General features: G+C 40.8%; 2 protein-coding genes across 6 annotated transcripts in view; one reads left to right on the top strand and one right to left on the bottom strand.

Moving 5' to 3' along the window:
- Positions 1 to 27,513, top strand: part of LOC120534452 (zinc finger protein OZF-like) — an 88,528-nt gene that overhangs the window by 24,873 nt on the left and 36,142 nt on the right. The window lies entirely within an intron of this gene.
- LOC120534461 (gastrula zinc finger protein XlCGF8.2DB-like) lies at positions 5,052 to 26,780 on the bottom strand. 3 transcript variants are annotated; one of them, XM_039762055.1, is made up of 3 exons: positions 26,457 to 26,780; positions 13,241 to 13,677; positions 5,052 to 6,784 (listed from the first exon to the last, which is right to left on the bottom strand). In XM_039762055.1, the coding sequence occupies exons 2-3, from the start codon at positions 13,641 to 13,643 to the stop codon at positions 6,054 to 6,056; spliced, it is 1,134 nt and encodes a 377-aa protein (XP_039617989.1). In that variant the 5' UTR covers positions 13,644 to 13,677; positions 26,457 to 26,780; the 3' UTR covers positions 5,052 to 6,053. The 3 variants fall into 3 exon arrangements, with proteins under 3 accessions (XP_039617989.1, XP_039617991.1, XP_039617990.1); XM_039762057.1 differs by having other exon boundaries at positions 13,241 to 13,643; XM_039762056.1 differs by lacking the exon at positions 26,457 to 26,780 and having other exon boundaries at positions 13,241 to 13,765.

Raw genomic sequence — 27,513 nt, 5'->3', positions numbered from 1 at the left:
GAGAGAGTAGTGGAGGTGGCAGAAGTAAAAGAAAAGGAGAAGAGAAAGAAAGAAAGGAAGGAAAGTAAAGGACTGAGTAATTGTGGCTGTTTAAATGTGTTGTATGGAGTTGTGAAGCCTAAAGGGAATATTAAACGTGTGTGTTTTTGGACATCTGTGGTCTGACTGTCAGGACTGAATCTCCTCGACTGATACACAGGTCTTATACTAAATGTATAATATCAAGTGACCATTCCAAAGTGACGTTTTATTAGTCGGTCGCATTGCAGAGATGAGTAAACACTTTACTGATGCTTTGTAAAGTGTTATGAAGACCCAAAGAAGTGTTTGTTACAGTCTTGTTAGATATGAGAAATAGGTGCATATCTGCAGTACCTAAAGTGTTACCATGTATCCATTTAAAATGAAATCTACAACAAAATAAAGTGAAGGGGACTGAATACTTAGACGGTCATTGAAGCAGGAAGTAACACATCTTTCTCAAATTTGCTTAACCCAACTGGGGGCCATCCATTGACAGGGCACCATTTCATTGCAGGGTCCATTCATGGGCCAATCCACACTCACACAGGGAATTGTCAAGAACCCTACCTTGTTGCTCTTTGGTGATGTGGGAGGAAGAAAGACGTACCTGGAGGAAAAGCAAATCAAACAAGGAGAACGGGCAAAGTTTACAGAGACAAAGTCCTGTTTATTGTCATTTATACACAATAATATTACAATTGTTATTATATGTTGTTATTTAGATTTAGGACTATATCTAAAAGGTTGTCAGGCCTGAAAAATAAGCCACCAAAAAAAGGTCAGGACCACCACTTAAACAAAGTAGCCTTACCCCAAATCACACAGGTCTCCAATTGCTACCTACAGGGTGCGGCCTACACAGGCCTAATATTGAAAGCTTGCTTTAAAAAGTTCAAAATGCTAGAAAATGTCCTTAGACATTTACTCACACAAGAGACACCTAACACACTCAGATTAACCAGTCAATTCTTTTTCGTGGGTGACTTGTAAAGCCAGAGGGGAGGATCCAGCAGCAGTAACATCAGTAAGGCCCCATCGATTAGGGTACCATCCACAGAACATAAGAATAATTATTACTCATAGATAATAAATAAAACATCCATCCATTATCCAACCTACTATATCCTAACTACAGTGTCACGGGTGTCTGCTGGAGCCAACACAGGGCGCAAGGCAGGAACAAATCCCTGGGCAGGGCTCCTACCCACCACAGTAAATAAAACATAAAAAAACAATAATAACAAATACTTTAAAATAAACAGAAAAAACATACAAACCTAAGTCAGGTAGAAAAGAAAAAATTCTGGCTAAAACATAGTAGATGTCACCATAGAACACGTGTCAATAATAATACAATTCCCACAATAGACACACACACATACAAAAGGCAACCTCCTAGTCTATGTGGCTAATTTATGGTTCATTTCTGTTGGTCCAGTTTTTAAAATTCTAAACTCTATTGCTTAGAGAGGCGTATGGACTCGATCACGACACAAGTTGGGGTGGCTGAGAGACCTTCATGAGGCGTCAGTTAGTTTATGGCTTCGACTTTGTTGTGTGCCATTAGGGAACTCCTGAGGATTTTCTTCATTCTACAGATGTTCTCTTTGTCAGCAGACTTGCTTTGTGCCTTAGGGTTTGGATCTGCTCCTGTGTTAGTCCACAAGTATTACATTTCTTCTAGGACCATTTCTCTGATGGCACAAATGTAATTAAGAAATCATTTCACAAAGAAGACCTGCTGTTCTAAGTGCCTGAGCTGTAGAGCTTCAAGTCATCCCCAAATAACAGGTATGTAAAGGTTCAGTTGGTTTTGAGTGCTGATGTTAAACCCATGATCGAGAATTATTGTTTGTTGGGTTATTTTAGCAAGTTTAAAGATAAAAAAAATTGGGACTTCTTTTGAATATTCCTCCTGTTATTTTTATGTTTGGGATTGTAATCCCACCTTTGTCCTGGTGAAACTGCAGGGTTGTCTGCCAGTGGTTCAGGGTAGCGGAGATAAAACTTGTGATTTCAGGGGGACTTTTATACACTTGCAAGTATTTGGAGATCCAGATGCGGGGTATAATATCAAACACTTTTTTTTTTTATTTAAATAGTTAATCAATGTCTCACTTGAGGTTTTGTCCCATATTGCAGCAGTCCACAATTGCTTTAATTTAACAATAGTTTCTCTTTTGCACTGTATGACCTTCTGTTATTTCTGTTGACATTTTTATTCAGGTGACTGTAAATTCTCTTAGCGTCTACCGTAGGGATGAATCTCGATTTGCTCTGCTTTTGGAAGTAACAATTTCTTTCTCTTGGTCTGCTATGCAGTTCTGATCGTGATGACTGTTCTCAAATCCATTATATGTCGTTGGTTTTGCTTTATTACAGGTAAGGCCTTCTGGATCTTGGCTCTCCATCTTAGCTTTAATCCTGCATATGGTATTGTCTAATGATGTTATCAATAACTTTTCTCTTCTCTGTACTTCTCCGTAGTTATCCATATCAATCACACCCAGGAGCTAATCTTAAGCCCCCTTTTAATTACATCTAGATTTTTTCCAGGGGGTATTGTCTTTACTCATTTCATTCCTTTTTCAGTTTGGGCAAGTTTCTTCTGATGTACTCAATTTGATGTTCTTTCATTTTTAGGGGCTTCAAGACTTGCCTTCTACCTGTGTTATTTCATCTTTTACTGTTTTTAAGAGGTAGGCTAATCAGTATTGACTTAATTTGCTTTCATTCATTGATTGTTCTTTTTCAATTAGAGACACTAGGGTTGCATAAGGCACCTTCTCTAGCTTGTAAATCCAGATTTCTTTCCAAGATTCCAATTTTGGCATATCCTTTAGTTAGATAAAAGTAGCAGTATGTGACGTCCTCATCCTCTTCTTCTTCAATTGGCCACTGGACTGTGCCCAGTCTTCTTTATTTTTTTTGCCGAAGATGTGCTTTTGTGGACTGATCAGTTCCAATGTGGTGGGGTCAATAACATTGTCCATCTGGAATGAGACCACACCTCGTCCTCTGAAGATGTTGCACTATTTCTATGCCATTTTTAAAATAAAAACTAGATGTTTCAACTGAATTAGTTTGACAAGTTTTACTGCGTCTTTCAGTGCCTAATCCTTCAACGACTAGGACCTTGCACTGGGCAACGTGATGTGTAACAGTTTCTTGCTTTGTGTGGCTCCATTCCAGAATTGTTTTGCTATTGGACACCCTGAACCATTTTGTGCGTAGGCTGCGGTCATGCCCAGCTATGATTAAACATTCATCTTTTGGTCCTCTGGCCATTGTGAATTTTAGCGTCTCTCTGAAAATTGCATATAAATGAGAGCCCTTTAGCACAGTTGTGACTTTCTCAAGAATGGTTTTGTTTGCTTACTTCCAGGCCAGGAGTGAATCTGACTCAAGAGTCCTGAAGTGTGGTTGTTTTTCTGGTGTTATATTTGCATTACTGCGGTTGTTATTATTCTCTTAGATTTCATGTCAGAGCTCGGCGCAGTACTTGCATCGTCCCTAATAATGATTCCTTCTGTAATTTATAATGAAGTGTTAGTAACTAGTAGAGCATCTAAACAGGCCTAGATTTATTGATTTATTGATAAGGCCTGTTAATCCCAGCACCAGTGGCCCAATCTCAGTGGTTTTATCCCACCTCTGGCTCATCTCAAATTGCGCTTCTTGATACTTGGTTAGTTTTTCATCTTATCATTCGGAGTGTGGGTGGAGTAATGACTTGAAACTGAAACCTCAATGGTCTATGGATTATCAGACTGGTTTGCTTTGATAATTATGTCTAGTTTCCTGGCAGTTGGTATTGGTATGTCCCAACTGACCCACACCTCCTCATTTTCTGTTATTTGGTCTGCAGTGTGATACTGGCAAGTTGAACTTTTTGCATATGTCCCAATATGTTTGTCAACTTTGTGTTTTTGCACGTATAGGCCTTCTACCATCATTACCTTGCAGCCAGCAACCAGAGGAGTGACTGGCTCCATCTCTGTTTGGCAGAATCAGCAATTGTCTATTTTCCCATTCTTTTCTATTGTTGATCGGAACCACCTTGCATGCAGGCCACTGTCCTGTACAGCCATTACTAGTCTCTAGCCACTTGGTTTTAACTCACTCCTTGTAAGCCATCCATGGGTTAACTCATAATCTAAATTGGACTGGAGCAGTAGGTCTGCAATTTTTCCCCTATACAGTGGAACCTCGGTTTACGAGTAACTTGGTTTACGAGTGTTTTGCAAGACGAGCAAACATTTTTAATAAATTTTGACTTGATAAACGAGCGATGTCTTGCAATACGAGTAGTATGGATACACTTTGTCTGCTGAGCGTCATGTGATCACAACTGAGCTGATGGTTCTTCTCTCTCTCTCCTTATCTCGCTTGCCCAGCACCTCTCTCTCTCCTTATCTTGCTTGCTTGCTCGCCCAGCGCGTCTCTCTCTCTCTCCTTATCTCACTCGCCCAGCGCGTCTCTCTGTTTACTAGAGCATTGTGACTGTGTGTGTGTGTGTGCGCTGTGAAGTGCGAGTCCCCATCTTGCTCCCCAAAACACGAAGCTGAGTCTCAGTACTTTAACACCAGCTTTATTCAGCTTGAAACAGCAACATCGCTGTTATTTATTGTAGTGGGATCTTTATAATGTTCCTTGTATGACCCATTGACGACAGGCGCTTATAGCATGTCTGCGATCTTTTTGGATGCGCTTATACGCCGAACTGCTACAGCGCTGGGAGACTGTGATTGCTTTGGGACACTCTTCCGTATGTCGTCCTGTTGGGTGGAATCCCACATGAGTTTAGAAATACACTCACACCAGCCATGATTGTTTTTAAAGGTAAAGTGCAGGTTAATTTGTTTTATATATTTTTACTTTATAGTTTGTATTAATCATTTTTATATGAATAGTTTTGGGTTGTGGAACGAATCATCTGAGTTTCCATTATTTCTTATGGGGAAATTTGCTTTGATATACGAGTGTTTTGGATTGCGAGCACGTTTCCGGAACAAATTATGCTCACAAACCGAGGTTCCACTGTATTTGTGTTTTTCTCCAATAATTCTTCCTCTTCTGTGTGTCAAACTCTTTTTTAACCTTGTTTTTGGTGTCTAGCCAGCTGCACTGTTTGTGCACAATGTGGGGGCATCTCTGTCATTAGTTCACTAAATCAAAATGCTTGGTCAAGCCTAATAATTGATGCCGAGCTGGTCTTGTTGGTTTGATGTTGACTTATCTTCTGTACATGGTGGTCTGTTAAGTAGAGATGGTATATCCACGAATCGATGATTGTAACCCTGTATAAATCTATTTCAGTAAGCCCCATGCATCCTTCAGATCTGGGAATGTATAACCATGGCATGCATTGATTCTTGCATATTGACTGCTGTACATGGAAACGTTGCCATGCTTTTATATCCAGTTTATATAAATTGTTTGGTGATACAGAAGCTGTAAAATAGGATGGGAATGGCTAACTGGTTTATCACCTGGATATTAACACATGCTGTAAGGGAAGTTTTAAGAATCTTCTTTGTTCAATAGATGTACTCTTTTCCAATTTTCTTTCAGAATTTTTGCACCTTCATTTACTCCACAGTATCTGTAGGTCTCTTCTGGTTTAAGGTTTCTGATGATAACACTTCTCCTCATCCAGTTTGATTGTTTCACCATGTTCAGCTTTCCCATTGATGAAAGATTCCTTGGCACACTTATCCAGCCTTGAATGTCATTTGGATGTCTTGTGAGAATCTCTTTACTAAGCAAGGAGGTTTCTCTAGTTGCAGGTTAGTTTGGCCGAGTAGCTTCAACTTATAATTAAATGAGAGATGTGGGACAATCTAGGGGTTTGGTCAATTCTGGCTGCTGATATTAAATCTGTGGCCGAAGTGACTGAGGAAGGTACTTAGTGGATTTAATGTTAGGCAGAAGATGAGAGGTGAAAGAGAGCCTCTTTTGATGTGTTCATTGCTGTGGTGAAGCTGCAGGGTTGTCTACAAGTGATGGAAGATGTTGGATATGAACCTTTATGAGGGCAGGGTGAATTTTGTACATTTCCTGACATTTGAGTATCCATCTTTCCCTCGGGTGTGAATTTTATTGTGTCTCTGTAGATTACAACTACGAAGGAACCACTTGCCACATTCGTTACAGCAATAGGACTTCTCTCCAGTGTGAATTCTTTTGTGGTCCTGAAGATTATTTCTGTGACAGAACCTCTTGCCACATTCGGAACAGCTATATGGCTTCTCTCCAGTGTGAATTCTTCTATGGCCATGAAGATGACTCACTCGTGTAAATCGTTTTCCACATTCAGTGCAGCAATATGGTTTCTCACCAGTGTGAATTCTCGTGTGTCTCTGAAGCTCGCCTCTGCTGCAGAATTGTTTGCCACACTCGGAACAGCAATATGGCTTCTCTCCAGTATGAATTCTAGCGTGTCTCTGAAGATTGCCACTTTCAGAAAATTGTTTTCCACATTCCAAACAGCAATATTTCTTCTCTCCCGTGTGAATTCTTGCGTGTCTCTGCAGCTCGCTTCTGCTGCTGAATTGTTTGCCACAATTAGGACAGCAATATGGCTTCTCTCCAGTATGAATTCTAGCATGTCTCTGAAGAGTGCTGCCTTCAGAAAACTGTTTTCCACATTCCAAACAGCAAAACTGCTTCGCTCCCGTGTGAATTCTAGTGTGTCTCTGAAAATTACGACGGTAAAAAAATTGTCTGCCACATTCAGAACAGCAGTATGGTCGGTCTCCTGTATGAAAATTAAGTAACACAATAAAACCATAGTTTTCAATCCACTGCCATATTACTCACCTTAAGTAATAACATTAAACAAACACTGGCTGAAGGTACAAACAAGCTTTATAATCATAAACAATAATAAAACTTATGTTGCACATAGAAAGACACTCAACTTGATCATTTTGCTTCCTTTATTACAACTCATGCAGATGAGCACAATCATTGGAGCCAAGAAATTGAAACAGTAAACGTGAACAGATCACATTTGCAAAGCCTGTTGAAATGCACCTTTAAAAATCAGGACGGGCACCATGACAAGAGTCATTTGACTGCAAAATACTTACCAAAATGACATATTTAAAATCACCAAAGGAAAACAAAACAATGGACAGATTGATGTAATAATGTACACCCAATAAAAGCTGCATTGTTGTGGGTGAAAAAATTGAAAAAAATTAAATAAACCAGAATTTGGCACACTTATTTGCATCTGCTCTGGGAGTGGCAGGTGGTACCAGGACTTGTCAGCTCTTTTGGCGCTTTTCCACTGCATAGTACGGCACGACACGGTTCAGTTCAGCTCACTTTTGGGGGGTTTTCCACTGGGAACAGTACCTGGTACCTGGTCCTTTTTTTAGTACCACCTCAGCCGAGGTTCCAAGCGTGCCGAACCGTTACCAAAACGTGACGTGTAAACTCTGCTGGTCACTGATTGGCCGGAGAAAATCGTCATTACTGCGTCACTGGCTATTCTTTTCTTTAAAGGTACACACACGCGGAAGTTTGTGTCCCGTCTCTCCATCGCTGGATGCAGTTTGTTGCATAAGTGGATGAATGTTTCTTCAGACATTCGAAAGTTCTCCAGCCACTGAGTGTTTGTAAAACCGGGAACAATCACATCCCACCACTCTGAAGCACGGTTAAATGTCCAAACAGATGGTCTGTTAGGGCGACTTTTTTGCAAAATGTGGAAGATCTGTAATATACAGAATCAGCATTTTAATGTTACACTGGCAGTTAAGTTCATTTTATGCTTTGCAACAGTGATAAAAGTTAGCTAGTGATGTGCTTTTTAGATGCTTACCCTGCGCGTCGAGCTAAAGTGTTGTCGTTGTCTGCGTGTTGTTGTAAAAGTTCCAAAACTCTCTTGTTTTTTTAGCTGTGTTTTCTTTGGCTGCCATCAGCCTCTTTTGAAACAAACTCCATCGTCTTGCTGTTAAAAACATCCACATGCCGAGAATGGAGAACACCATTCCGTCGATATGCTCCATTGTTGTGTGTTTGTTTGTGGCGCGTTCACGATGATGTCATGGCAGTAGAGGCGGCGCAACTATAACGACACGTGAATAATCCCGCCCACTCTAAAGCGGTACTAAACTGCAGTCAAAACGCAAACCGAGCCGAACTGAGCAGAACCAAGGTGAGCTGTACTGAACCGTGCTGTGCCGTACTATGCAGTGGAAAAGCGCCTTTTGACACACCGATCCCATTTATACTGTCCTTTATACTCCTGTCACTATTTACACAAATCAGATTTATACACGTTATTGCTTGTTTAATCTAGTAGTTTTCGTGTATGAAAATTCTGTCATAGCATCAAAGCTGGAAACCACAAGCATTCCAACTCGGTATTAAATGAGGAGTGCTATACAAAAATAAATTAAATGGAACGAATAAGTGAAATGAGCAAACTTACTGAATCCTTACATTAACCCAAGTGTCTGAAAAATACTGTCTTACTGTAGATTTCCAATAATCAAAGGCAGACAGTCGCTGCCTTTTTGGTTCATTTCAGTTACATCAGAAGACTCCCGTTACCATTACTAGAAATGCCTCTTTCTTAAATTTGGTGGCTTCCCATACTGCTGGTGTCCTTCAACAACAACATTTATTTATATAGCACATTTTCATGCAAATGATGGAGCTCAAAGTGCTTTACAAGATAAAGAAAGAAAAAAGAGAAATGTAAAAATAAGATAAGGCAATTCTAAGTAGCAAAAAGTAAGGTAAGGTCTGATGGCCAGGGAGGAGAGAGATAAATAAATAAAGTGAATGAATGAATTAAATTAATAAAACTCTAGAGGGCTGGAAGAAAAAAAAAAAAAAACAAAACAACAAAATCTGAAGGGGTTCCAAGGCCACGAGATCACCCAGCTCCCACTGGGCAGTAACTCTTGAGACTGCCAACAAGCACCTGGCCAGAGGTTCTTGCAATGGCCTCCAATATAGAGATCTTGAACACCAAATATTTGGACTCTACATCTCTGATGCCGGGCGGCACTGTGGCACAGTGGTAGCGTTGCTGCCTCGTAGTTAGGGGATCTGGGTTCGCTTCCTGGGTCCTCCCTGTGTGGAGTTTGCATGTTCTCCCCGTGTCTGCGTGGGTTTCCTCTGGGTGCTCTGGTTTCTTCCCACAGTCCAAAGACATGCAGGTTAGGTGGATTGGCGATCCTAAATTGTCCCTAGTGTGTGTGTGTGTGTGTGTGTGTGTGCGTGCCCTGCGGTGGGCTGGCGCCCTGCCCAGGGTTTGCGTCCTGCCTTGCACCCTGTGTTGGCTGGGATTGGCTCCAGCAGACCCCTGTGACCCTGTAGTTAGGATATAGCGGGTTGGATAATGGATGGATGGATCTTTGATGTCTGCCATGGGGTAGGAAAAGCTCTTCTGGAGTTGAACTTGTTTTGAACAAAGGCTTTCATTACCTGCTCCAAGTGGTAATTAGTTGAGAGCACAGCAATTCTCTTTACCCAAATCTCCTGAACATTTGGCCTCAAAGTAGACAACACAACCACAGTCAGTCACTGATATAGGCCCAAAGTATTCTGGTATCAAGGTGTTTAGGATGTTTGGCCCCACTGATCAGAATAAAAGCCACTCCAGGGAAAAATATGCAATGAAGTGTCCTTCATCCGTAGGCATTCTAAAGAAATGTCTTATTAAATAATAAGTCATAGGGGTACTTAAAGGTCTCCAAATCAACATATTACCTATCTATTCTTTTGTGCCATTGTTAGTGTTGCTGTTTACCGCTTTTGAAAAAGCACCTCTGAACACAACCTGCTGAAACCTTTTTGTAAAATATGTCAAAAAGGCAGAGTGTTGATGAGCCTTAGTGGAAAGGCTTTTGCAGCCTCTCTGTGCAGTTTATATGACCAAGACAGCTAGCCAATCACAGGTGTGTAATGTCACATGCTCCGGAGCTCCACATGAGATTTCAACATAAATGAGGCCCTGGTCTGAAGGACCAAACACAAACAAACAACGACAAAGGAAGCAACGTCAGAGACCAAGACAAATCAGAAAGAATCTCATCGTCTGCGAATGCAACTTCTGCTTTATGCCGGCTGCTAAATTAAAAAGCCACCCAGGACAACATCCACCCCTGTTGATTTTCAGTCAGCCATTTCAAAGACTATATCCTGACTTTGCTATTAATTTTCTATTATACTTTCTTCTATTGATATTATTATACTTTAATAAATGCCACATTGCCTTTACATTTCTATACTTGGGGTCTTTATCTGTTTGGTGATTGAAGTAATAAAGTAAAATAGTAGGGTACCTGGTGCAGGGGAGATTGCTATTGTTTATCAAGACTGAGAGGCCAGACCTCAATAAAACTACAAGTGTGGTAGAAGTAAGACCCCATTAGCTGGTAGGTGACATATAACCGAAGGGTGACGGGCCTTTCTGTGTCTCAGGGACACCCATATATTTCTTAGTGCTAGTGACAGCGAGACCCTATATGGAGTACTTTGGGGCAACAGGCTTTGGGTATCACTATGAATTTAGGTGTAAGGGGTCCTATATGGGATATTACAGAGTGACCGGCAGTTGGACATCATTCACGTGTAATTGCGTGACTAGGATCATGGAGTGTGACTGTGTCAATCTTAAAGTGTGAAAGCAACACATTTTGTAAGTTTCACAAATCCCTCAATAATCCCGGTAAATTACTCGCCTATAATCAGATTTCATTTTGTTCAACTGGGCCAATAACTGTAATAGTTGTATAAAAGTACCATTTAAATAGATGTGCCAATTGCATCTTTGTATCTCATTATTTTTAATGTATGAACAAGACAGAAACAGAAAATAATCACTAATCATTGGCCAGTAATTCACTCAAAAATTGAATTTCTCCTTTGTGACTTTAGGCCTAATGTATAAACAGTGCGTATGCACAAAGTTGTTGCATAAACACACTTCTCCACTCTCACATTGAGATGTATAAAAACTAAACTTGGCTAAAAGCTACTCATATTTTCACAGTTGCCACACCCTGTGTACACAAGTTTCTGCTTGGTTTTGCAAACTAATGGTACCCAATGTCAAATTAGTGCTCCTGTTTTTTGCGTGATCTGCCTTTCTTTTTTAGATACTTATCCATGAAGCAGGTTGTATCAAATACACCAAAATTAGTTGCATATCATTTACAAATTTAATTTGTTTGATTGTAATCATTCTGTAACTATATAATGGTGCACGGAATGGCCAAACTACTCCAACTACCATAACTGATTTAGCGTTGTAAGAAGACATCGCAAATGGAAGAATTAGAAGAGAGCTTGTATTTATAGATGATGACAATTCAAGTCAAGCTGGGGAGCGTGCACTGGTACAGCGTGTTGCCGCACCCACTACATGACGAAACAACTCGGGATCCTGGTTGGCAACGCCCCCAGGCAGACACACGATCCAGTACCACCCTCAAGAAATGACCCTCTATCTGCTACTGCCAGGTGTTACATGGGCGACCCCTTGGCCTGGTCCAGCCACTCGTGTCACCAACAATGAGGATTCTGTGAGTCAGATCACCCTCAGGAAATCACACCACTTGGCCGTAGTGCCGTAACTGACACTCCCTCACAATGCAGGTAATGTGCCTCATTAGGGACTCCATGAGCAACACAAAGTCAAACCAGTGGTAACCAGGGATTCTCCAAAGATGACAAGTTCAGTTTTCCAGTCAGTTGGGGTGGAAAATGGAAGCAAAGATGGCCTGCAATGTCAGGAGGGGCAGCCTTACTATCAGTCTGGAGAAGTTCACCCCAGATACCACAGATCCCTACAACCTTCCCTACCCTTATAGCCTATATTTTAAATTGGAACAACAACATCACATGTGCAAATTTAATGAAAATCACTTCAGCCACTTTTTGCGTGATTGGCAAATAACCAAAACAGACAAACAGACTAATAGATTAATTGATCTCAATTTTGTCACTAACTTACAGACTAAAAACGGGCCAAACTGAAAACCACTGGAATCGTGTTACTAAAATTACACATCGGATTGGAATGTAACCTGCAATGTAATGAAAGTTAACTAACAGTTGCAAGAAAAAGATTCTGAAATGGATTTCCTTGGATTGCTCAATGAATTCCTCTCGACAACATTGTCTGGTCTTCAACAAAGTTAAAATAACAAACACACACCTCTAAAACTTATGACAAACAACCAATTGGACTTTCAATGCTGACCTCGCTGTTTATACACTCCTGGTCCGATCTGAAGCTACCTATGCCAATGACCTCAACAGAGGCAAATGAGCACTGTTCAGCCAATGAGATCAGACTGGAGGTGTGGCTTGGAGGTGCCCAGCTTTATAAGGCGGCACAGAATGTTAAGGTACTTGTCCGTTTCAATTAAAATGTCTGTTCATGAACTATTAGGAGGACCTTAGAAAATCTTGAAAGATGCATGAAGCTAGAAACATTTGTCCAGCACTCGTTTCCTAGCCTGCCTAGTTCTGAACAGGGTTGCAGGGGATGTTGGAGCCCATCCCAGCTAACATAGGGTACAAGGCAGGAACAAACTCTGGACAGAGCCCCTAGAAAAAAAGGGCCTGCAAGATCCAAAATTTAAGGCAAGAAGAGCAAATTGTTGCACCCTACTGTGATAATTCAAGTGTTTTAAACACATGTTTCATTTTGTGGCTCGGATTTCTGTCTTCTGAATCACTGTATTTAAGTCTATCTTTGACTTTAACTCATGTTGACAAAGTTTAATATTGTCATCTTGTCCTTAGAGTTTACGTGACACTGTGAGTAGAGTCACATGACCGAGTCACAGAAGGTGACACTATAAATTGAGCAGCGTTCACTGTATCCCCTATCCCTTTGTGGATACACTATCCATTCTATACAAATTCTTTGTGATTGTTAACTTATATTTTAAGAGTAGGGATTATTTCAGTCTTAATCGTTTTTGACTTTCATTTAGGGTTTCAAATTTTGGTAACACATTGTCTTTCTGCCTCAGTAATGACTCCCTGCCTATCCTTGACTAGATGTTTTGTGTTGCATTTTCATCTCCCGATCCTTTCTGTGTGCAATAACCTCAGGAAACCCTGTGCCTCATAACGCTTTCAACATTACCATAGATGAGATCTCAAACTACATTAAAACACAACTTAAAACACATCAATTTCACTAAATGCCAAAGTTTCCAATTAAACAACTCACCTTTTTTCACCTTCTGATCTTCCTGCATTGTAACAGATGAAATTTCCTCGGTACTTTTTGTTTCAGACTGTAATGGCTCAGACCTCACATTGACAGAAGACTCTGGATATGAACCGTCCCTGATTTGAGAAGAGACTAACCCAGTCATTATTCCTTCTTCACTCCCATAATGAAAGTAGTCTTCCTTGACACTCTCCACACTTTCATATTTGCACTTCTCATTGCTGACGCACTTCTCTTCAGCCTCTTCTTTAATGCCCACTGACCCCGGTTCACAGTCCTCATCCTTAATGTTTGGATTATCCTGTTTAAGGTGTGGAGACTCCCATTCACAATCCTCCTCCTTAACGTTCATAGTCCTTTTCCCCACGACATCCTGACACGTCTCCACTTTCACATCCATCTAGAGGTAACAGTAAATGTTTTATTCTCACTCTCTGGGGAAAGAATAGAATATCAAAACTCTGGTGTTCAACTCTAAAGATGTTTAAATTGCATTTTACAACATCCTTTCAGTCAAGTGAAACTGTTCCTGGCATGTTGACAGAAGCTCATTGTTTTTCTTGGCAAAATCTCAGATATGAAACAAATTTAGAAGTGGAGTGAAGGTCCAACAAGCTTGAAGACAACCACCATCTGACACAGTTGCGGCACAGCTAGGGTTGCCAGACGTCCCTTATATACAGGACATGTCCCATATTTGATCATTTTGTCCCCTGTCCCGTATTTAGTTCATTTTCAAATTTCGTAATAAAAATATATTTGTACTACCTTCTTACGGTACTTAGTTGTAACTTTATAAGTAATTATACTTTATTTTCTCAGATCTTCTTGATGAAAATAACCCAAATGTAACGAGAAAACTCGTGTTTGCTGCCTGTTTGCAACTTGCTCAGTTGCTATGGTTGGCTGAGGACGGCGACACTCTTACTGCTTTGCTCTCCAGCTGCACTGCTCTGCAGTTCTGTATCAGCATTTGTTATGGTGTATAAAATCTGTACATTTTGGTTTCCATTATATTTTGTTCAAGACAAGACAACAGATGAAATTAACAAATTAAAGCAGGTTTTCTTCCCTTACACCTTACTTTTATAACACTTGTTCATAGCTTCGTGCTAATTTGGTTTTATAGCCTGGGAAAGGATGCTGAGCTGATACCTCAGGCTATTGATTACTTTATGGATTGACATCTGGAACAACAATTTGCTTTATAGCCTGGGACAGGAAGAACTACTGCTACCTCAGAGCACATCAAAGGTTTTGTTGTGTGGGAAAACGGACATTGAATTAATTCATCAATCATTTGGACAGCAAGCCAATCAGGTGCATGTGTTGTGAAACCAAGGCTTGACATTGCATAATAAATATGCCTTGGTTTGGAAAGAAGAGAGAGAAGCAAAGGGAGAAGAAGAAAGAAGAAGAGGAACGGACGAAGACGGCCCTGGTCGTCAGAAAGGCACCATGAACATTGATTGCTAAATCAAACGCCTCCCTGGGACATTCATCCTTGTCATCTGTAACTTTTTCTAAAGACTATATATATTCAGACTTTCCTATCCGTACCTATTTTCTAGTATTCTTTGTTCTTGTGGTATTATTATTATTCTTGTAATAAATACCATGCTGCTTTTAACTTTCAATGCTTTGTCTTAATGTCTAGGGTGATTGAAGTAATAAGTTAGATTTCTTTGAGCACCTGGTGACAGCCGGATTTTTGCCATTATTTCTGTGCTGCGAGGTTTATAAGGCTGAGAGTGAGAGCGCTATACTCAATAGAAGGAACAAATACGAGAAAGAAGGTATTCTTGGCTGATGAATGGCCTATAGTCAAGAGTGCTGAGTCTTTGTATGTTTAAATGTATTCTTGTAGACCAAAAGTAATATTTAGGTCTGAGATATCACTAAAACATTGTATTGTTGTTCGTGCCGAAAATAGGTAAGTCTCTTGAAGTGCTGAATGACAGGCTGTTATTCCTATAGCACTTGTGTGGTTTAAAGTGCTAAGGGTTAATCAGCGTGTGTGTGTCATTCATGGAGCACTGTTGTGGTTAGGGTCTGTGTGTGTGTTTATGTATGTGTGTGTGTGTGTTCATCTTAAAGTGCAACAGTAGACCAACCCGATAACGAACTTGACGAGAACCCTTACCCTTGAGGAAACAGGTAAAGGGTAAGTAGACAGAAATACCACGATAATACAGCATTGTAACATACAGGGTCAACAAAGTAGGTCGTTATTGTATTAAATAATAATAATATTTCTCTGGTGTCTGTATTAAAATAAATATTTTCAAATGATTTCACTTTTACAGAATTTTTAGCTTGTATTAAATAATTTTCAAATGAGTTTACTTTTGTTTTCCTCATAACCCATTAAAATCCTTGCTTTATGTTTTTAACTTATGTCTCTACTTTTATATAATATATTGGTCTTGGTGTGTAGGGGCATGTATAACTTTATACATATAGTAATAGAGAGAGAGATTTTAAGAGTGTCCCGTATTTCTAATTTTCTAATCTGGCAACCCTAGGCACAGCAGTCCTAATTCAATTCAGAACACAACAGATTATGTTAAACTGAAGAATGTTAATACAAGAAGGGTCACAGGATTGTTCTATCAAACAGAGTATTGTCAGAAGGAGTAACTCTTAACTCTTTGAGGGCTGAATATTCTTTCCAAAAAACAGTTTCTGAAAAGCAACGGTTTCACAAAGAAATCAATATTAAATGTCTGTTGCTGCATGCTGCGGCTGCCACTTTGCCAAGAATGTGCAGCAGGCTTGCTGCCAGGCTGTCTTCGCGTCACGGTCGCAGTGCATTGCAATCTGGTTTCTACCTCTTATCATGGTCCTCCTGGTGAACATTGCTGTAGGCGTATCAACTACATGAACCCGTTCAGCACCATGATTAGCTGGGGACCAGTCAGCTGGAGCTGGAAACTCACATTCGTTTTCGATCACTTGTATCAAAATCAGAGTCCCTCAAGTCAGAGTCCCAGTTCAGAGATAATAGGCAAAACGTCATCCATGGGGTATTTTGCTTTAAGTATTCGCTTTGATCACTCGCCATTATGTCAGTGCCATTTTTGCTCTTGTCTGTGTCTTACTACTCGGACATCTCGGTCAAACCAATGATGCTAACTTTCATTCTAGCAACGAGAGTCCAACTAAAACATAACAGTTGGTTTTGTCACAGTTTACAGTCGATTACCATCGTCAACTCCTCCTTTTGACAAAAGTCAACATCAGCCGTGAAACAGTTAAACTAGAGGTTAACTTCACTGGAACACACAGCCTGTAAAAGGAGAGAAAGCGTAGGTGTGTGTAAGAGTAAGAATGGCCTGGCTAGCTTAGGCCGCCGTGTGCAACTGATGATACTTACCTTCGTTTTTTTAAAATGGAAAAATAGACAAAGACCACCGACTGGCACTCATGAAAAAAATCACCATTTATTAAGGTTTCTAAACTCTTTCGCGGCTCCACCCAATGAGACGACACACCGATAGAGTGTCCCGAAGAGCAATCACCGTGCCTGTGGAAGACTGCATATCGGTTGCCGGGGCAACCGCGGGCTCCCAGCGCTGTAGAAGCTCACCGCGAAAACAAATCCTAAGAGACCGCAGTCGCATTATGAGCACCTGCCGTCGATGGGCAGGTGCCAGGAACGTTATAAAGGCAGGGAACAAAATAACTTGGCCATTAACCTGCCCGAGTGCTGTGTTTGTGTATAGCAGAGAGGCAGATCCCGCTACAATAAATAACCGGGCTGTTCCCATTTCAAGTAGAATAAAGTTGGTTTTGCTAAAGTACTGGGACTCAGCTTCATGTTTTGGGGTGCAAGACAGGGACTCAATTATCACTAATATATACTCAGCAAAAAAAGAAACGTCCTCTGACTTTCAACTGTTTTTACTTTCAGTAAACTTAATGTGTAAATATTTGTATGAACACTAAAAGAGTCAACACCATAAGACATAAACTAAAAATGTTTCACAATGTGTCCCTGAATGAAGGGAGGCTCAAAATCAAAAGTACCAGTCAGTATCTGGTGTGGCCACCAGCTGCTTGAAGTACTGCAGTGCATCTCCTCCTCGTGGACTGGACCAGATTTGTCAGTTCTTGCTGTGAGATGTTACCCCACTCTTCCACCAAGGCACCTGCAAGTTCCTGGACATTTCTGGGGGGAATGGTCCTAGCCCTCACCCTGCGATCCAACAGGTCCCAGACGTGCTCAATTCCTTCGATGATAAACACGAATCCGTCCATCACCCCTGGTGAGACAAAACCGTGACTCATCAGTGAAGAGCACTTTTTGCCACTCCTGTCTGGTCCAGCGAAGGTGGGTTTGTGTCCATAGGCGCCGTTGTTGCTGGTGATGTCTGGTAAGGACCGGCCTTACAACAGGCCTACAAGCCCTCAGTCCAGCCTCTCTCAGCCTATTGCGGACAGTCTGAGCACTGATGGAGGGATTGTGTGTTCCTGGTGTGACTCGGGCAGTTGTTGTGGCCATCCTGTACCTGTCACGCAGGTGTGATATTCGGATGTACCGATCCTGTGCAGGTGTTGTTACACGTGGTCTTCCACTGCGAGGATGATCAGCTGTCCTTCCTGTCTCCCTGTAGCGCTGTCTTAGGCGTCTCACAGTGCGGACATGGCAATTTATTGTCCTAGCCACATCAGCAGTCCTCATGCCTCCCTGCAGCATGCCTAATGCACGTTCACGCAGATGAGCAGGGACCCTGGGCATCTTTCACAGTCGGTAGACAAGTCTCTTTAGTGTCCTGCGTTTTTAGAACTGTGACCTTAAATGCCTACTTTCTGTAAGCTGTTAAGGTCTTAACGACCATTCCACAGGTGCATGTTAATTAATTGATTATGGTTTGTATTGTTTAAACCCTTTACAATGAAGATCTGTAAAGTTATTTGGATTTTTAAAACATTATTGTTGAAATCCACAGTCCTGGAAAAAGGGACATTTCTTTTTTTGCTGAGTATATATATATATATATATATGTGTGTGTGTGTGTTGTTTTTGATTTTTTAGAATCTTTCTGAACAATAGCTGTGATATCTTTCACTTGAATGTTATAGGATGCATTGAGTAATAAAGCTGGGAAGAAATATTTTTTGTGTGTGCTTTCATTAAGCAAACCCGGGTGTCCTAACTGCGAGGCAGCACTGCTAATAGTTCGGGCGGCACGGTGGCGCAGTGGTACCGCTGCTGCCTCGCAGTTAGGACACCCGGGTTTGCTTTCCAGGTCCTCCCTGCGTGGAGTTTGCATGTTCTCCCCGTGTCTGCGTGGGTTTCCTGTGTTGGCTGGGATTGACTCCAGCAGACCCCCGTGACCCTGTGTTCGGATTCAGCGGGTTGGAAAATGGATGGATGGATAGATATTAGTTTCCATTATCTTTTAATAAGTTTCGAGGTGTTAAACTGTTCATTTCCCTTCTTTTTTTTAAATCCTAACTTTTGTTCAAGAAATGGCTTGCACACACATTTCCGTGCATACGTTTTATTACCTGCGGCCTCACCAGGTTTATATAATGTGCTAGTGTGTGTTAAGGGAAAGCATGGATTGTGAAGTCACCTTTAATATCAGGTTACCTTCAAAATAAATAGAAATATTAGTATCCCTACTGCATTCAGTCAGCAGAAAAGAAAAAAAAAACAACAATGAAAGCTGAACTAATAAAAAGGCAGACCTAAAATAAATGAAGATTTGTTGAAACCAGAACAACATGCTACAGTCAAAGCAAAAAAAAGGAAAACTCCTTATTTTTCCCGTGTCATCTGTTGTTGTAATTAAATTGGCATTGGTTTTCATGAGGTGAGTGATTTGGTTTTTCACATACTTTGACAATTGTGCATTATGCAAATGTTTTAAAAATTCTGTGTTTTTATGCTCACAACAGCAATTTTATTAATAAAGAAGATATTGACAGCAATGATTGATTACAGTATTGTTAAGAATGGCATGACAGAAAAAAAATTAGCAGTAACAATAAAAATACGAAGAGAGCAGTGAAGGACTACCAGCAGTGATGCTACCGCACACCCAGCGCTGGAGACCCAGTTCAGTTGTGACGTTTCTCGAGTGTCTTGGAGAGCCTTTTAAAACACAGAGCTGCTAATAAACATAATGATGATGGGGATGGCAATTATGGAGAGAGACAGAGACACACAGACGCTCCAAAAATAATGTCAATTTAAACAGTAACACCAATCACAACCATCTGAATGTTGACAACTTTCGCAGAGGGCTTGTATTGCATCGATTTTTCCTTCAGTCTGTTTTATGCCGCCTCCTTTTTGTCGTGTTTTCTTTTTTTTTTAAATATATAATTTTATTTGAAGAAAATAACAATCAAGTCAAACTTATACAACAGATGACTTGACACCATAGTCGAAAAGGGAATAGAGCAGGAACAGAAACAAAACCGAACAAAACAGAATCAGCTCCCACCCAGACGCCATATTTTTAAATATGTAATTATTTCATCTGTCTGCATTTCACACTCTTTTCTTTCCTTGATTTTTCCTAACCTGCTGCACTGCAAACGTCCATGTTGTTCTAGCTTTAAAAAATGAGTGATTGTATTTTCATTAGTTTTGTAAAAACTAAACAACAAGCTGGCTGGCCATTAATCATGGGTTACGCAAGTATGAACTGCTGGCTCTCTCCTCCAGCCCACAATTCCATCCATTTTCCAACCCGCTGAATCCAAACACAGGGTCACGGGGGTCTGCTGGAGCCAATCCCAGCCAACACAGGGCACAAGGCAGGAACCAATCCTGGGCAGGGTGCCAACCCACTGCAGAGCCCACAATTGACAGCATTTAAATATTCTTTCCAAATAGAAAAATCCAGTCAAGCTTCCTTTGTCAAGGTATGTTACTGCCCAAATGTGATTTGCTGTCCAGAAGACGATACAATAATCACAGAAACAATATCACTGATAACTACTTGCATTTTTCAATACATGTAATAATAAAAAGATCATGGGCTACCCTGAAAACCATCACTGCTCCATTTATTTATCTACAAGTATATAAACTCACCTCTTATTTCATTGCAAATTTTTCAAACACCTTAGAATACAAAGTACACAGCCAACAGTTTCCATATTCAGAGGACCACAGATCACTAATCCCTAAATAAAACATCAGCATGTCTATAGTGGAATGCATGTATTTTCATTTCCCAGTGTCAACTTTGTGGAATGGTGTACAAAAGAAGCGTCCCTTATAAAGCAGCAAAGTGCTGCGTTAGTTGATCAAATGTTCACAAGCAATATAGATATATATATATATAGTGGAACACATTTTCATGCCCCAGCTCTGGCATGGAAAGAAAAGCAGATTATACAGGTGCCGGTCATAAAATTAGAATATCATGACAAAGTTGATTTATTTCAGTAATTCCATTCAAAAAGTGAAACTTGTATATTAAATTCATTCATTACATACAGACTGATGTATTTCAAATGTTTATTTCTTTTAATTTTGAGGATTATAACTGACAACTAATGAAAGTCCCAAATTCAGTATCTCGGAAAATTAGAATATTGTGAAAAGGTTCAATACTGAAGACACCTGGTGCCACACTCTAATCAGCTAATTAACTCAAAACATCTGCAAAAGCCTTTAACACTAGAATTACCAGAGCCTACGAAAAAACTCGTAATTCCGTCCCACCTTAAACTGCTTCTTAAATCCCTTCACACCTCTCCGCCAGCGTCCTTTGTCTTCTAAATGTGCTGATACAGAGAAGCCGGCTATTCCATCCCCCACCAATTTAGAACGTGTATTAACTTCTCTCAGCTCATGCCTTGATTGAGTATCTGGGAGTGAAGTGGAGTTTTAGAGTGAAATAATAGATCGTTGTTTGGAACACACGCATTTCATGTCTGTTCCGTTTCTACAGTAATCTGTGTCAACACATTGTTAAAACAGAAACTTTTTTTATATTCTAGTAGTAGATGACAAAATGTAGGCATAAACTATATAATGTATGAAGCCTGAAGTCCAAATAGCAAAGAAACATTTTCACAAGAATAACACAATTGCACTTTTATTCAAACATATAACTGCAGAAAGAAAAAGCCGCCTTAACATGCGACATTGACACCAGTTTACTATAACTGACTCCGTGGTTCAATCGATACAGCCCCCGCTTGGGAACCAAGGGGTCACGGGTTCGATCCTGCGCTCCTCCCTTTTGAGAAGTAAACTGTTCTTAGTCTTACTGTTTTAGTATAAAAACATACATTTGATTTCAGTCTGTAACAGCCGGTGCAATTTATGATCTTTGTAAAGGTTAGCTTTTTTTTTTATTCACTTTTCACTCTCTCAGTCGCGTTCAGAATCAATCCATACAACCCCATCTGACACGGCTGTTTTCACTAAAGACGCTATAGCTCTGCAGTGTACCACGATGCATACTAACGCCCCCCAAAGGGTTCTGACACACAAACGCTGGCGAAGCTGCCTTCTTCGTATCTCACCGTCACTTGCTTTTCTTTTTATTCAGTTTTATTGAGTGTTCCTGCCAGTCCCCGCATGTTGCTGTATGCTTTTTCTTTTGCACACCAGGACATGCAGAAGAAAGAATAATAAAGACCAACTTCGGCGCTATATGCAATCATCAGACACTCCCCATCTGCCCGTGTCGTTCAAACACAGGAACATATATTGGTGTAAAAGTATAACAAAAGTGCACTTTTATTCAAGTGCACTTTTTTTTCATCGCCTTTTCTGTAAGAAGCAGTGTACACACTTCTCTCTATCCAGCATACAGCAACATGCGGGACTGGCAGGAACACTCAATAAAACTGAATAAAAAGAAAATCAAGTGACGGTGAGATACGAAGAAGACAGCTTCGCCAGCGTCTGTGTGTCAGAACCGGGGGGGGGGCGTTAGTATGCATCGTGGTACAATGCAGAGCTATAGCGCGTCTGTATTCTGTTTCTTTTGTACTCCAGAGGAGAGAATAGTAAAGAGCAGTAAGTTCGGCGCTATATGCAATCATCAGACACTCTCCATCTGCCCGTTGTTTTGTTATACTTTTCAATACTTTTTATACTGCTCAAACGGGCATGCTCAAAAATACACGTGTAATGCCACGAAAAGTGCACGCAGACACTTCATTTCGCAAACAAAACAAGTGCACTTTTATTCAAAACTACCTGTATAACCGAAGAAAAAAGAAAGCAAGATACAGTAGGCGATTGATACGACATCTTGCATGGTGCAATGCTAAGAAGTGAAGATTTTCATTCCGTGCTATATAAAATCATCACATTCAAATATTAACAGTTCCCACACACCCAAGGACCGTCCTTCCTACATTTACGACACGTGTACTTGTTGCCGTGTACACACCTCTCTGTGCTATGGTTTCTATTACACTGAATGAGCACCTGACACTGTACTTTCTTCCCTGGGGGAAGGTCCCGCATCAGAGAATTTCCAGTTCCTGCATAAATTCACACCGATCTGACGCTGTTCGTTTTCAAATAATATTGCATTAGTGCGATTATATTTTCACATATATTGTCTTTCTTTCAGGTGTGTAATAGAAACCACAGCATAGAGAGAAGTGTGTACACTGCTTCTTACAGGAAAAGGCGATGGAAAAAGTGCACTTGAATAAAAGTGCACTTTTGTTATACTTTTACACCAATATATGTTCCTGTGTTTGAACGACACGGGCAGATGGGGAGTGTCTGATGATTGCATATAGCGCCGAAGTTACTGGTCTTTACCATTCTTTCTTCTGCATGTCCTGGGTGCAAAAGAAAAGCATACAGCAACATGCGGGGACTGGCAGGAACACTCAATAAAACTGAATAAAAAGAAAAGCAAGTGACGGTGAGATACGAAGAAGGCAGCTTCGCCAGCGTTTGTGTGTCAGAACCGGGGGGGGCGTTAGTATGCATCGTGGTACACTGCAGAGCTATAGCGTCTTTAGTGAAAACAGCCGTGTCAGATGGGGTTGTATGGATTGATTCTGAACGCGACTGAGAGAGTGAAAAGTGAATAAAAAAAAAAGCTAACCTTTACAAAGATCATAAATTGCACGGCTGTTACAGACTGAAATCAAATGTATGTTTTATTCTAAAACAGTAAGACTAAGAACAGTTTACTTCTCAAAAGGGAGGGCAGGATCGAACCCGTGACCCTTGATTCCCAAGCGGGGCTGTATCTATTGAACCACGGAGTCAGTTATAGTAAACTGGTGTCAATGTCGCATGTTAAGGCGGCTTTTTCTTTCTGCAGTTATATGTTTGAATAAAAGTGCAATTGTGTTATTCTTGTGAAAATGTTTCTTTGCTATTTGGACTTCAGGCTTCATACATTATATAGTTTATGCCTACATTTTGTCATCTACTACTAGAATATAAAAAACGTTTCTGTTTTAACAATGTGTTGACACAGATTACTGTAGAAACGGAACAGACATGAAATGCGTGCGTTCCAAACAACGATCTATTATTTCACTCTAAAACTCCACTTCACTCCCAGATACTCAATCAAGGCATGAGCTGAGAGAAGTTAATACACGTTCTAAATTGGTGGGGGGATGGAATAGCCGGCTTCTCTTTATCAGCACATTTAGAAGACAAAGGCGCTGGAGAGGTGTGAAGGGATTTAAGAAGCAGTTTAAGGTGGGACGGAATTACGAGTTTTTTCGTAGGCTCTGGTAATTCTAGTGTTAAATGGTCTCTCAGTCGAGTTCTGTAGGCTACACAATCAGGGGGAAGACTGCTGACTTGACAGTTGTCCAAAAGACGACCATTGACACCTGGCGCAAGGAGGGCAAGACACAAAAGGTCATTGCTAAAGAGGCTGGCTGTTCACAGAGCTCTGTGTCCAAGCACATTAATAGAGAGGTGAAGGGAAGGACAAGATGTGGTAGAAAAAAGTGTACAAGCAATAGGGATAACCGCACCCTGGAGAGGATTGTGAAACAAAACTGTGGGGGAGATTCACAAAGAGTGGACTGCAGCTGGAGTCAGTGCTTCAAGAACCACCACACACAGACGTATGCAAGACATGAGGTTCAGCTGTCGCATTGCTTGTGTCAAGCCACTCTTGAACAAGACAGCGTCAGAAGCGTCTCGACTGGACTGCTGCTGGGTGGTCCAAAGTTATACTCTCTGATGAAAGTAGATTTTGCATTTCCTTTGGAAATCAAGGTCCCAGAGTCTGGAGGAAGAGAGGAGAGGCACAGAATCCACGTTGCTTGAGGTCCAGCGTAAAGTTTCCACAGTCAGTGATGGTTTGGTGTGCCATGTCATCTGCTGGTGTTGGTCCATTGTGTTTTCTGAGGTCCAAGTTCAATGCAGCCATCTACCAGGAAGTTTTATTGCACTTCATGCTTCCTGCTGCTGACGAACTTTATGGAGATGCAGATTTCATTTTACAACAGGACCTGGCACCTGCACACAGTGCCAAAGCTACCAGTACCTGGTTTAAGGACCATGATTTCCCTGTTCTTGATTGGCCATCAAACACACCTGACTTTAACCCCATAGAAAATCTATGGGGTATTGTGAAGAGGAAGATGCAATACGCCAGACCCAACAATTCAGAAGAGCTGAAGGCCACTATCAGAGCAACATGGGCTCTCATAACACCTGAGCAGTGCCACAGACTGATCGACTCCATGCCACGCCGCATTGCTGCAGTAATCCAGGCCAAAGGAGCCCCAACTAAATATTGAGTGCTGTACAGGCTCATACTTTTCATGTTCATACCTTTCAGTTGGCCAACATTTCTAAAAAATCCTTTTTTGCATTGGTCTTAATTGATATTCTAATTTTCTGAGATACTTAATTTGGGACTTTCATTAGTTGTCAGTTATAATCATCAAAATTCAAAGAAATAAACATTTGAAATACATCAGTCTGTGTGTAATGAATGAATCTAATATACAAGTTTCACTTTTTGAATGGAATTACTGAACTAAATCAACTTTGTCATGATATTCTAATTTTATGACCAGCACCTGTATGTAGCCTGTCGGTTGAAGAAATGCTCATATGTGCATTGTTAGCGACATCTACTGGCTAAACACACAAGATATAGCCGAATTTAAGTAAGAACGGACATTAGAGTGCCAAGAAACAAAACATCCTCAGTAAAGATTTACGTGTGCATATATTATAGACATTATAAAGCGCGTCTGCCAGAGAAGTGTCCGTTATTGCCCGCAGACTTCGCCATATGCGCCTTGGATCGCACTGCCCTTTCACTTTCAACCCGGCGGATTTCACGGCCCCTCCTTAAACCGTACGAGGTGGTCCACATTCCTAGACACAAGCACCGAGCAGTATGAAGCTGTGCGCGAACGGGTTTGTCCACGGTCAATTCATGGTATCTAGTTGGATGATGACTTTTGGTGTCATTTCGTTTACAAGATATTGAATAAAACATTGCACTGCTTCGGAAAAAAAAAGTTGATGCCGTCAAGTATGTTGAAAAATATTTGTAAGTATAATACTGAAGAATATAGCGGTGAATGGAATATTCAGAATAAGCACAAATCACGGTGCACCCATCATTGGAAACAGGTCTTCTAGTCCTTTCAGAGCCACGTCAACAAAATGTTTTGCTATCATCATGCCCCCGTGTTTCTTGTTGAAGAATTTCTTGTACAATTATCGCTTGGGGTTCCCTGCACTAATAGAGAAACATTAAACGTGTCAAGGAAAGAACAGACTCCCTCGATGGTGAGTTGAAGCTGATGTCGTTTCTGTCCATGTCTTTAGGCCAGTTCGGCCCACTCCTGCCAGAAATTGATCTTATACTGTACGATGAGCCCAATCCCCCCGGGATGACTGGAAAGGAAACGGCGAGGACGGACTTGGACTTTGCCCACTGTACTACAGTAAGGAGGCATGTGACTACAGCGAAATTGACCATTTTACAAACTTTACTTTAGAGACTAAACACTCCGTCACAACGAAATGAACACACCGACAGAGAGTGCAGACTGAACGTGCGTGGAGACTCGGCGTCTGCGCATGCACGTTAGACAAGGGCATGGCGATGTCAGCTAAGAGAGCACGTGAAAGCGAAGAGGGCGAAAACAATCACGGCTTAATGCGCGTGCGTTAGACCTGAAACAAAGAGTATTCAGTTTCGAAACTCCACGTGTATGAGCCAGAGCTCCCGGTCAGACAATTTCTAGAAAAAATGCTATAAGTACTTACCCCTTTTGTTTGTCACAACTTGCCTTTCCGTCGACTGACCAGTGCTAAAACAGCATTCCTGATCATGTTTTCTCTTCCAGTGATCGCCTCTGGTCTCGTACCCAAGCTAATAGATTTATACAGCGAAGCGGCTCAAGTCCTCAATGCTGCACTGGAAGTGCTTCATACACAATGACTCACGCGCGCCTTCTCTAACTGCACAGCTTCTCAGGGTAGCCCCGCCCCTTCAGTCTAGAGTCCCGCTTTCAATCTCCGCCCCTTCTCAGTACAGCTCAATTCAATCAGCAGTTTTGGCACGACAGTTATTAACACGTTTTACAAAATAGAAACAGTTTTAGTGCTAAAAAGAATGGGAGAGTAAAGATAAGGAAATAAAATGATATCGAGACACATAAATGATAAAAATAATACAACAATGAAATGGAAAAAAGTGGTATTTCCACGCTGAAAAGGGCTATTCGCAGATGAAACATTATGTCTTCGACCTTCCTTCCTTTCCAGCTTTAAAATGACCTTTAAATCTAAAAGTCATTTAAAATAAATAAATAAAACCATGGACGCATTCTGAGATGGACTATTCATGCTGGTTTAGCGTAGTTTTATATTCTGGGGCTGTTGTAATTGTTATTTCTTCTGTATTATTTGTCCTTGACAGTCAAGCAGGATAAAGTCATAAACGGTACAATTCAAATTTCAGAGCTATTCTGCAATTGAGACGTAAATTGGCCTCAGGATCAGAGGAATAAATAAGGAACAACCCAAGGACAGGTAAGCTAATAAAGGAATGTTTTTGTCCCATTTCTGTAATATTTAGGTATATGAACGTAGCTAAAATCCTAGATACTCAAGATCACATTTTGATGAGGTAACAAGAAACCTCAGTGTGATCTCCCCTGATTAGAGGCTTCCTCTTACCACATGGTTTGTCTGTGATTCAGCTTGTTTGTTTGATACATTTTTAAATGTACTTTTCAGTCTTTTTATTCTGCGACCTGAATATTCTAGCTACACTCATAAAACAAAGGTGCCAGGGAGGTTCTTCAGAGCAATGCCACAG

This window comes from Polypterus senegalus, chromosome 8 (genome assembly GCF_016835505.1).
Source record: "Polypterus senegalus isolate Bchr_013 chromosome 8, ASM1683550v1, whole genome shotgun sequence".
Taxonomy (NCBI): domain Eukaryota; kingdom Metazoa; phylum Chordata; class Cladistia; order Polypteriformes; family Polypteridae; genus Polypterus; species Polypterus senegalus.
The sequence above is the reverse complement of the archived record's forward strand: the minus strand, read 5'-3'. Positions and strand labels throughout refer to the sequence as shown.